At 37.1% G+C, this 12,837-nt stretch overlaps 1 protein-coding gene across 2 annotated transcripts in view; it reads right to left on the bottom strand.

The window, feature by feature from the left end:
• Positions 1-12,837, bottom strand: part of LIN7A (lin-7 homolog A (C. elegans)) — a 175,388-nt gene that overhangs the window by 4,251 nt on the left and 158,300 nt on the right. For both annotated transcript variants that reach the window (XR_001138068.1, XM_012658162.1), the window contains one exon: positions 2,928-3,146. Coding sequence is in view for 1 of the 2 variants with exons in the window: in XM_012658162.1 (XP_012513616.1) it covers positions 2,928-3,146 (219 nt within the window). In the remaining variant the exon portion in view is untranslated. The remainder of the gene's footprint in view (positions 1-2,927; positions 3,147-12,837) is intronic.

Genomic DNA, 12,837 nt, shown 5'->3' with positions numbered 1-12,837 from the left:
AAAGCTTAGGATGGCATCTTCCAAACCCCAACCACTCGAGAACCAAGTTGTGCCCTGAGTTTCACTTGTACTATTATTTACTTCATAGATTTATTTGCAAGCAACTCACTTTTTAAAAATTAAATGCATTTATTGAAATGCTGTATATATTTTTTTAAACTCTTGTATGTCTCAGTTTCCTACTTTAAAACAAGATTAAAAATAGTACCTAATCTTCATAAGACTATTGTGAAGATTTAGTAATTTAATATATGGAAATACTTAGAAGAGCTCTTGGCACACACTAATTGTTTAATAAAATATTAGTCAGCATTAAGACTATTTCTAGTCGAGTTTTCTGCTTGGAAATTCTGAGTTTCTTGGATCCAGTTTTATCAGAGTCATGCTTTGGGACCTGGTTCTCTTCGTGACTGGGCTGATAGTTTTGGTAGTGATTCCCTGGATCAGATCGTCAGGACCATGGATAGTGGTAGTAGAAGGTATAGAGGGGTTTCAGTAGCGGACAAAATAAAGAAAATGGGGCTCTTAAGAGATGGAGGAAAAACAGAGTCAGTGAAGCCACTGGCAAATGCTAGCTACTTTGTAAATCTGTTAAGATACAGCCTAATTTTGTCTGTAATAAATTCTTCATTTCATATCTAGCAACAGAAGTCAGGGACAAGATTTTGGTTTTGACTTTCTCAGAGTTCTGATATCTCAAGAGGTATTCCTGCTTCTTCTTACTTTTATTCTTTGGGAATCTGGGTGAAATATGAATACATATGAAGTCACAGTTTAAAGTCGAGATGCTTAAAGCTGAATAAATGTAACACTTTCTCAAAAAAAGTGGGTATAGCAAAAGAAATCTCACATACATATTCTCTGCTTAGATTTCTAGCATACTATTGAACAGTAATCATATATTTTACATTCTAGGAAATGTAATCTATTCATCCTGATTATCAAATATAGAAATTAGGGGAAAAGACAATTGATTTTTTCTTCAAGAGAGTTTAAAATTAAAAGTAGGCATAACAGCTGGGCACAGTGGCTCACACCTGTAATCGTAGCACACTGGGAATCTGAGGCTTGAGGTCAGGAATTCGAGACCATCCTAGGCAACATAGTGAGACCCCCCCCCATCTCTAAAATAAATTAAAAAATATTAGCAGGGTGTGCTGGCACGTGCCTGTAGTCCCAGCTACTAGGGAGGCTAAGCCAGGAGGATGACTTGAGCCCAGGAATTTGAGGCTGCAGTGATCAATGATTGTACAACTGTACTCCAGCCTGGGCAAGAAAGCAACAGAGTGAGACCCTGTTTCTAAAAAAAAAAAAAAAACAATTAGGCAAAGAGACAAACTCCCCACACAGTTCTTGCATTTGACCTATTTTCCATTTGTATTTGTACCCACCATTTACCATTGCTAGGTACTCATAACTTTTACCAACTCAGATAAAAGGAATATTATTTCTAATTTAGAGAATAGAAATTGCATTTCATCTGATAAACAGTAAGATAATATCTGAAAAATATTTTTATTTACTTGGTCTTTTGCTTGAATGATTAAACTTGAACAAAATCTGAGATCTGTTTCTAATTAAATACATCAAATTAGCTTCAAATATTTTCTCAAAAGCAACCATTGTATGAGTAAGTATAACAAATCTCCTTTAATGTTTAAAAATCAAATTAATTAAAATGTAATTAAGAGCTAATCTAGGTCTCTTTGACTGAATTCACCATAAAATCCATGGATGATGTGACTTGATGTTATTTTATTTGTACCTGAATTGGTCATTACAGTTTCATCTCAAGGAGCCATGATCATGTGTATTGCAAGTGCTATCGTGGCAGGCACAAATACAAATCTCTTGTTCACTTAAATAGAACTCTACCATATCCCATGTTAGAGAAAACATAGTTTGTAGATGCCTTTTATTAATAATTTTAGGTCTTTGGTGATGAAGCAGTAGGAAATTCTGAGGAAATTTGATGAAGGCTTGATGGAACAAAGAAATGGAATCGAGTACCTGATCCAGCAAATACTTGTGACCAAGTTGTCTACCTCCAAAAATTACTGAATGAGTATAATATTAGAAGCTTTTAGTAAGACCTCAGAAGTCTGAATGGTAACATATTTCTTTCAAAACACTTATGAACAATTTTACTGTGGGCCAATGTGGTAAATCAATAAGGAGAATAAGTCTGTATTATCAAGGATGGAAGAAACAATGAGTTAGCAGAAAGATCTTCAGTGTTTGATGAAAGAATAATGGGTTGTCATTATTACCAAGAAGATCTTTAAAAGGATTCTGAATGTACAAATGTACAGTATCTTTGTATTTGGGATGGAAAACAGAGAAGGAGGTAGACAAAGTGACTTGTCCCTATCTGTCTACTGACCTCCATCTCAACTATATCATCCTAGTCTAAGCCACCATGTCTCTTGCCTAGACTACTGTATATTAGCCTCCATTGGTCTCTGCATCCACTCTTACCCTGAAATAATCCATTCTCACAGTAGCCAGAATGATCTTTTTAATACATATATCATGCCACTCCCCTTGCTTAAAAACCTTCAGTGGTTTCCTCTGCAATAAAATCTAACTTCCCTCAGGGGCTTACAGAGCCTCTGTGACCTGGCTTCCACCTCTCTCACTGACACCATAATCCACCACTGTCCTCACTTCTGTTCTCTAACTACTCAGGCTTTCTTTCTGTTCCTCAAACATGAAATAGCTCATGCCTGTCACAGAGCCACTGCACAGGCTATTTCTTCCTCTTTTTATTCTCTTTTCCTGGCTGCTTCTTATCATTCAGACTCATGTTAAATGTTACCGCCTCATTTGAAAGGTCTTCCCTGACCATATGTATATGTGTGTGTGTGTGTGTGTGTGTGTATATATATATATATGACTCTCCTTGTATAGAATAAGTCAATTCTCACCTATGACATGTGGTTTTGTTGTGTTTGTTGCTGCTGCTGCTGTTGCTGTTGCTGAATTAACAATTGCTGCTGCTGCCGACGCCGGGCTGTTCGTAGCTTTTCAAAGCGAGCCTCCATTTCTTCTAGAACTTTTGGGGTGTATCGAACCACCAGCTTGACACTGTCCTTAGCAGCCTTGAGTAGTTCCACAGCTTTCTCATGGTGTTCTCCTTCCACACTCTGAAAAGACAATGACATTTCTTAAAAGGGAGAGCTTTGATATTCTTTTTCCTGATAGACAAATCTGAAATTAGTATCATGTTAAAAACCTGAAGTTTAAAATTTCAAGAGGGCATGGCAAATAGGCTATTTTACCATCATCATTATTATTCATTATGTTTGTGGCTAAACTATAAGCAGGTTAGGCTGCACTAGAGCACAGAATGGATTGGCTAGGGGTTCAAGTTAGAGGGATAAGAAACAATGAAGACCTAAATTACAATGCTAACATTTAAAATGGGATTTCCAAGTGTCATCCGGAAGAGTAAATACACTAGTCAAGAACAGAAAGGTAGGTGTGAACTGAGAATAAAAAAAGAGCTTGAATTTAGCAATGAAGTGGTCATGGCTGACCTGTAAGAGCCCCACTTTCCTTTTGTCTGAATATTGGGCAGACACTAAGGGTTTAAGAAATGGCTGTGGTGAGCAATTTATATAACCAAATCTGGGTTAAATAAAAAGCCAGGGTTTATAAATAGACTTTGAGTAGAATAAATTTTTATCTGTGGCTGAAGCTTAGAAAAATAGGCTTTTTTGTTGATTAATTCATTCTTTTAATTATTCATCTGATCACTGACGTAGTCACTGAGATGTTTATTAAGCATTTATTCTCCTAGTTACATTTCGCTACATTCTCTGGAAGAACATGAATGACAGGGGAAAACTTTGACAGCATTGTACGATATAAACCCTATTTTCAGGATGCTTGTAATTTCTTTGCAATTTGCCCCAAGATGATTTGTTAATGTGTGGAATTTTCCCTTGAAAGAGCAACTTGTTGATTTGGTTGTCTATATCCTTCTCTAATTTCTTTTTTAATATCAAAACTTACATGTTTATATGTTTTAATAAAAATGGTCCCCCCATTTTCTAGGCCAGATGATTACTCTCCAGACTACTTTTTGGCTTTTGTTCCATTTGCTTTCATTTCATAGGATTCCAGATCTAGGCCAGACCTTTTGAGGCCCATGATCTCCGTTTTGGTGCTGTGTCTGCCATTCAGAGTTGCCGGGGCCATCAGGCTCCCACAGCAGGGGGAGTAGTTGAGAGAAATATGGCTGGCTGGCATGCCACACATCCCGCCCCACAAAACCATTAAGATTACCCGCTTCTACTCCCAGCTCAGCTCTCTCCCACACAGTTAGCAATTTATCAAAAGCAGACTCCGTGGTCTTCAAATCCTGGAATTTGCCTTGATGCTTTATCTCTGGTTTAGACAATGACTCACGTTCTCTTCTGGGCTCAACAGAGTCAACCGGTCCCTTGGTTTGACTTTCTACCTTCTTTGTCTTTCTTACCAAGGCACAGAAGTAACATGTTCAGATCTGGGCAGTATCATAGTTCTTCATCTACTGCGAAAATGCTTTATTAAAATAATGCAAATTACATAACTAAGCAGCTGAGAAGTTAGTTTGAGAGATTTGAAGAAATATAAGTGTGCTTGTAGAATTTGTTATTTCAAACATGCCTCGACTTTGCTTTTGGTTTTCAGAAAAATGTCTTAACTTTTGTCTTCAGCAGTGTTCTGGTGGCCCTCTTTTTCCATTGGCTTTGCCTACTTTATAAATACTTTTGAGTGCTTATGCTTATCTCCTTAACGTATTACTTATCTCTGGAGTGCTTTAATCCCTCAGCATAATTTTTTAATAAGAATAAGGCAGTTGTTTCTTCTTCTTTCTTTCCCTTTTAAGGTAAGAACAAAAAGAGCAGACCGCCTTCCAATAGAATTCTTGTTCCATGAATAAAAAGAAGCCAAAAGATCTGCTCAGTTGCGGTATAAATGTTGATGTGCAAACACTTCATAGGTATTCCTTGAGCTCTGAAGGTTTATCATCTATTCCTGCTTTTGACTTAATCTATTTCTCACTCTTAATGAAAGTATGCCTTATTTATAGGTAAATATTTAAGACATATTTTGAAATATGATAGGTTATTTTCAAACAATTAAGATATTTTTATCAAAGCTGTATACATAAGCCCTCCCAATTCAGGAATTGTCCCTTATAACAATTAGCTCAAGTTTGAGCAATCGCTGAAAACTTGTAGCACCAGTTTTCCACAAAGGCTGAGAATGTGGTTCTTATGTGATTTGAGGAGACTTAAAAAGCCTTCCTATTTTACAGTGAAACCCCCTCCTCCATTGAAAACCTGAAATACTATAATTTAAGCTTTCATTCCCTTAAGAATTTTATTGTAGGTGTTGCATTAACATAATTTAATTTAACAAGGTTTTCCAATGGACATCTGCTAAAAGTTGGATTGTATTAAGAAGGTGAGGAGCAGTGAAGAAGGCATGAGGATGTACTAGGTGCCCAGGAAATATTTTGACCAAAGAGACATGTGGTTCTGAAAGAGAACAACCCTTAAAGAGAAACTTAACCTACCCTACAATTGTGCCTAAGCTAACCATGAGCATTCACTGAAATGAATTAAAATGCACTAGGAAGAATGGACACTGCCATCCCGAAAATATTTCTATCTTTCTTCTGTTGAATCTTTTAAAAATACACATAAAAGTCAATATGGGAAGGTGAAAATAAACATAAAAGTCAATATGGGAAGGAGAGTTCATATAGTTTTATTGCCATTTCCAAAATTTATAAATACAAGATAATAAAATACTAAACTAATATAAAACCATAAGAACTGGATCTCCAATAATGTTAATGCATAAAGAAATATATTTTCATTTGGGAAGCTGGGAAAAAAGAGCTCAGTAAATAACCAGATGCATCCTTGTTTCATCAGCATCTCACTCAATAGTAAGCTCTAGGAAGTTTTAAAGTTAGTTAATTTGATGGGAATTTAGCAAATTGGTGGAGTGGCTGGTAAATGAACCAATCTTTAAACATGGCTGCATTCTGATCATTCAATAGTTTTTCTGTTTCTACATATTGTGAGATATCAAAATGGCTGCTGTTTCTGCTATGCTCAATATCCTAGTTGATTAATAATCCTCTTCAATAAGTGAGAATTTGGATTGCATCACATACATGAATTTAGTCATGACATGTGCTCTTTCCCTTCCTTCGATAGAGTGTTAAATTTTGACACTGGCTAGATCTGAAATGAAGGAGATTTCTGTCCTGGGTAGGTATCTTGCTATCTGTGTACCATCAATTGCCAAATGGTCCATGCCCAGGTTTTTAGGAAGGTTTTTCTCTGTGGGGATTACATGGACATCATCCTGACCCACTTTGCTGATAGGTAAGTAGTTTAAACATTTTGTTGGACAGCTAAGAGTTGGCTGTATCTTGTGGTTATTCTAGACATATCTTCAGCCAGGTTTATGCACAGACTTCTAAATGACATCAGTCATTCCTCTGTCTTAAGGGCCAAATGACATTATCAGGAAGTATAGGATGTCAAGGGTATTAGGTTATAATACTTTAGTGCACTTTAGTAGGCCAGAAACGCAGAACATTATACCTGGAAAGGTGTTTAGAAACAATTTCATTTATCTCCTTGTATCTTAATTCATAAGGAAATAGACACCAAGAGTAGCTATGACTTAGTCCATTTTATAAATTTGTTAGTTGCAGGGTTGGATTAGTGATCATTATTCTTTATGACTGCTCTTTCAACAACCCCATCCTACTTTTGTAGCTTAACTAATCCAGAAATGAAACACATGGCAGGATGGTTTTTGCATGATGTGAAAGGATAGGAACTAATGGCACGGAAAAGATCTGTCAACACCTAGCTAAAGGGTTTGAGTTGGAGTGAAGGAGCAGCCTGCAGCTATCTGAAGGGCTCACTACTAGAGGGTTATGAGTCTCAACTTTGAAAAGGCCCAGTATAGCCAGACAAAAACCTACTTCTTTCCTGCAAAGGTAACACTGACTGATTGTTTTATTTTTATGGTAGGTCTGCTTATTTTCCACTATGGTGTTTTTGTATCATTTTAAGAGTACGTGTGTTTATACATATAAATGTGGGTGGACATGCATATGTGTGTGTGTGTGTGTGTGTGTGTGTGTGTATGTCTGTGTGTATATATATATACACACACTCTAACATTAATTGAGTACTTATTCAGTACAAGGCACTGCTAACTGTTTCCTGTGCATTATATCTAATCCTCACAATAAATCTGTTACAGAGGCAATGAAAAGGTTAAGAAATTTGTCCTAGGTCCCCAGGTAGTAAGTGAAACAGATCAGCCAGAACTAAGATTTATATGTTTCCAGAGATTAGGCTCTTATCTACCAATCCATGCCCTTAAACAAAATAATTAAGAAAAAGTAAAGATCATATAAGTGGCTTTCCTTATTTATGGAGACTTTTAGACCAGTGGTTCTTAAACCTTGATGTACATAGAAATTAACTGAGGGATTTTAAAATATAGAGACCTAGGTCGTTCCGAGACTTGCTATATCAAAATCCACAGCAATATGACCTAGGAATATGTGACTATAAGACTCTGATCCAGCCAGCCAGTCACTGACATGTAGATTTGTGTTTGGACACATTGCTCTAGACTACAACCAACCCAAATAGTAAATGCCATCTAAAGGGTTTCTTTACTGCACTACTGCAGGAAAAAGGATTGCTTAGATGAGGGAAATCTTAAGATTTTACCTTGGTGTCACTCTATATTCAGCATTTTTGGTCATTAAAAAAAAGAGCTATGTCGATTGGGTATTTAATTAAGAAAAAAGTATCACTGAGTAAGCTACAGGAATATACACGCAGTGCCTCCTTATCCACAGTTTTGCATTACTTGTTATCAGTTACTCATGGTCAATCAAGGTCCAAAAATAGGTGAGTACAGTACAATAAGACATTTTGAAAGAGAGAAGGAGAGACCACATTCAAATAACTTTTGCTATAGTACATTGTTATAACTGTTCTATTTTATTATTAGTTATTGTTAATCTCTTATTGTGCCTAATTTATAAATTAAAATATCAAACGTATGTATGTACAATATAGGAAAAAACATAATATACACTATTCAGAAAAGACATTTATGATTTTTGATCCTTGCCTTTTTTCAAATATGTTAATTTTCCTGTTCTAAATGTAGGCTCTTTTTGCTTAAGAAAAGTGAAAAGTGTATAAAAAGTATCACATTCATGTCTTGGAGACAATATGCTAATGCTCTCCCATAGTGCTCTGTTCCTGCCTAATGCTAATATCTATATCAGTGCACTATAATTTATCAGTTCATAATCATTCTATTGCTACTAGACTATTCAGAGTCAAGAATAGTCTTATTCATCTATCTCTGTGCCCAGAATTTATCATGTGGTCAATAAATACTCAATCAATATAAAATCAAAATTCTCTTTCTATTAGGCTAAGGAGCCAGTGCTACCTGGGTTTGAATTTGAGCTTCTTCCCTTACCAGTTTTGTGAACTAGGACAAGCTGCTTAGTGTCTCCAAGCCTCAATTTCCTTATCTTTAAAATGGGCACCATAGCATACCTACTTTATAGGATCATTATGAGCATTAAATTTAACATACACAAAGCACTCAGAAGTGCTCCTGGGAATAACAAAGGGTTCAACAAATGTTAGCTCTTTGTTGAACTATTTCTTCTCTGATAATCTTGATTAGGGCTTCAGGTGCTTAAGGACGACAACAGCAGCAACAAAATATGATTTTGTCTTTGGGGTAGGGATGTTTCCTGTATATTATCTAGGAAGCAAAAGTTTACTAAATAAGTTAATAGCATATGTAGTTTCTTGGAAGAATGTTTAAAACCACTTAGGTGAATCACTGCTTTTAATCATCCTTGAGTAATGTAGCAACATCATTTTCATACATACAGTTGATATGCTAATTACAAGCCAACTGATCATTAGTTATTCATGAGAAACTGTTCCTTTCAGTCCCCTCACAGTCTCACACTCTGTGGAGGGAAGAAGGAGTGTGTAGGAGAATCACTTGATAGGAGCATGCATAATGTGAGGGAACTTGAGAGAGGAAAATCATCAAATAACTGAACACCACAAAAGAGCAAGGAGGTTAATGGAAAAAAAAAGTGGATATAATTACACATATTTTTATTCTGTGAGAGTAGTTATAAATACAAAAATTTTTGAACCATGAAAGTGGAGAAGGCAGAGCATTAGCAGTAGGCCCAGGGGGCAGAAAACCTAAAGGGAGCAAAAAAGCTTTAGAAAAAGATCAGTGCCAGAAATCAGGTATTCACAAATCTAACATTTGGTTGATCTCAGCCCACCTTTCAGATCTGGAGACTAAAATTGGAAACAAATGTAGCTACTACATCCCAGTTGTAATGCTTTGTAGTAACTCAGCTCAATCCTTGACTTTCTGGCACCAAAAGGAGAAAAAAATTCCTGATAGTTGCTGGGATGAATATTACACACACACACACACACACATACACACACACACACGATCTACTTCAGGAGTACAAATGTGAGCTCCAGAGGTCTGAAAGCAGAACAAAGCTGCCTGGAAAAATATTTCTAGAAAATGAGATCTTTAAATCAGTCTGTTAACTTTTGAGTGGTAGGTTTCACCCAGGCAGTGGCGACTACTGGGAATTCTTCCCCACCGTGATTCACACTGATCTGTTTCGAAGATGCATGCTGTGTCTGCCTGCGTTCTCCCCAACCCGTGATACTCTGTGACACTACGCCCCCAAGAGCAAAGCCTCTTGTAAATGTAACTGAGTGGAGAGTCATCCAATTCTCTGTATTTGTTTCTAAGTCTGCTTTAGCTTAAGGGAAGGGTTGGTGAAGTGGACATAACCACCATCCCCTGCATATCCCCCAAGATCCACCTCCACCATATTCAGCTCTATTGCAGCTCCATTTTAAAAATGCAAATACATCTTCATCACTAAAATGTAGCGTGACTCCTTAATCAAACCACCAGACCCTTAGCAGATCGGGAGTGACAGAGCAAAGAGGGCAGGGACTAGGGTCGGAAGGATCTGTGTTTGAATCTTAGACAAACCACTGATTAACAGTGTGACCTTTGGAAATGACCTCTCCTCTTTGTCCCTCAGTTCCCAGGTGGGGACTGTCCCAGTTTTACCATCCCGGAAAACACCTTATGCCTGGGCAAACTAAGACAATGGTCACCCAAGACACAGGAAGATGTTGCAAAGATCAAAGAGTTCATAGCAGTGCCTGGTACACGATGTTTATTTGATAAATTATTTTTTTAATCAACAGCCCTCATGGAATTTGATTTTTCAGTGCATATGAGGGGAAGTGACATTATAAAAGAGGAGGGAGTCATTGGCAGTATGAAGAAGGGGAAGGGGAAGGAGAGATCTGAGTTATGAGAAAGGTTTGAAAGAGTAGGTTTGGGGGCAACCGTGTCATTTTTGCTCACTGTGCAATTCTGCCAAGACCCTTAGGGCAAACTTAGTACCGTGGAATAGTACCTTATTTCCTCCTGTCACTGAAGTATCCCAGGGATGATCCAGCCTGGCTGAAAACGGCAGAGCTAGAAGGAGTAGGCAGAGTCAGGTGAGGAATTTAAGATATTTATGAGGCAGTGTCACATGCCTGGACGCTGGCTGACATCCCTGAGGACAAATACCAAGGTCTACCCTTCAAATAGTTTCCGCTGATTTTAATGACAGGTGGGCTGTTATTGTGATGGGGACGGGGCTAGAATCTGAGAGTTCTATGAAACATTGTGCAATCTAGAAAAAGGCTTAGCCTATAGGAAGTTTGGGGGAAATCTTACTCTCCTATGCAGGGAATACATCATTCTATTTCTTCTCCCAAGATGACAGCATGTATTATGTGGCAATAACATCTTCTAGGATTCTGTCAATCAGAATAGTTTTTTTCCCCTTAAGTATCTTACTCTAATGATTTCACAGAGATCATAGTTTTCTAAGGCATGTCATAGAGACAACAATAGATTGCTGAACTTATTCAACAAGACCCTTCAAAAGATACACTTTAATATCCAACCTGTTTTAGAATCCTAGAAGCCCGGGCAATTAATATAAAGCATAAGGGGGAAACACAGCAAATCTCAGCAGACATTGTTTAAGCCTGGAGCTGTCAAATATGTTTCTTGGGAAGTGTTAAAATTGCAGAGATATTTACGTTGATATATACCATGAATAATAAAACATTAATAATAGCTATAATGTTTAATTGCAGTCTCAACATTGCATATGCCTTCCTGCAGAAGTAAAAATTTAAAGACTATTTCAGGTTTACTGTCCAATATCTCTCTAGGTCTGCATATAAATGTTTTTTTCCAATTAAATACATACCCACAGAATATTCTTTGCATTAGTCACCATTGATTTATACTAAGATTTTTTTTTTTGCTTATTTAAAATGTTCTAATTGGCTATGACCTTCAAAGATTCTTTTCAACCCTCCTCTCTAGTTCCTGCTATCACTAGTCATGCAGCCACCCAAACTAGACCTCCTGCAGACATCTTGAATGCTTTCCTCAACCCACATCCAATTAACTGCCAATACTGGTTGATATTCATTGGTCAGTTACCATCACACCTCATCCTCTCCTCTCTCTCATTTTTTATGATTTCTTGCCTGGATTTAAATATATCCTCCAGCCTCTCTCTTGTCTAAACTCTTCTCCTTATTCCAGTCTGAGTCACTTGGTGTTTGCATGCCCTTGGTTAAAATCTAGTGAAGAGTAGAAAGAGCTAGTAGACACTGTCCTTGAGGGAAGGGGCCTTGCTACATTGATTTTTTTTCTCTCCAACACCTAGTACAGTGCACAGCATTCACCCAATGTGTGCTTTGCTTGACTAACCTGAAGAGAGCTGACTGTGAAGCTTAGGCCCAGAGATTACTGCTGTAAGAAAGTTACATCATTTCCCTGAGCCTCAATGCCCACATATGCAAAATGGTGTTAATAACATCTCCTCCAAGGATTTAATGAACTACTCATGTAAAGTGCCAAGTACTAAACCTGGAACACAGAATGTACTCAATAAATGCAGATTCCATTATCCCATGAAGAGTTTCCAATTTTCCAGAAATGTAAATGAAAATGTCAGATTAATAGCATGCCAAAGTACTTTCCATGAACAGGCAAGTCCAACTCTATTTCCTAATATCAATCTTTAACATATAAGCAACACCATGCATTTGATTTTACCATGTATTTGCATTTTCTATTAATATAATTGCTCAGTTTTATTCTCTCAGCCTACAATGTCCTTCCTTCACTCCAGTCTTAGTAAACCCCATCCATCATTCAAAGTCCATCTCAATAGTACTTATTCTCTATTATATCACTTTCTTGCTCACAGTAAAATGCAAAAACTTTCCAGTGGCCTACAAAACCTTCACTCATCACTCCCAGCTGGCCTCTACAACCTCATTTCTAAGATTCTCTTCATCATTCACACTCAAAATCATCATGGGGTTCTTTTTTTTGTATTGCTCATGGCTAGTTCATTCCTGCCGGAATTTTGTACTGGCATTCCTTTCATTAAGTACTCAGCTAAAAGATGCTCAACTTTTCTGTAGTTATGGAGATACAGATTAAATACAGAATAGGATCAAAATTATTCACCTGTTAAGAAAAAACATAATGTATTGCCAAGGATTTGGTGAAATTCATGGAAGTCAATTTGGCAATATCTATTAAAATAAAGTATGTCCATATCCTCCTAATCTGGCTTGCTACATATCAGTATCCAGCCTAAAAATAGTTATTCATATA

This window comes from Propithecus coquereli, unplaced genomic scaffold (genome assembly GCF_000956105.1).
Source record: "Propithecus coquereli isolate 6110/MARCELLA unplaced genomic scaffold, Pcoq_1.0 Scaffold576, whole genome shotgun sequence".
NCBI lineage: Eukaryota > Metazoa > Chordata > Mammalia > Primates > Indriidae > Propithecus > Propithecus coquereli.
The sequence above is the reverse complement of the archived record's forward strand: the minus strand, read 5'-3'. Positions and strand labels throughout refer to the sequence as shown.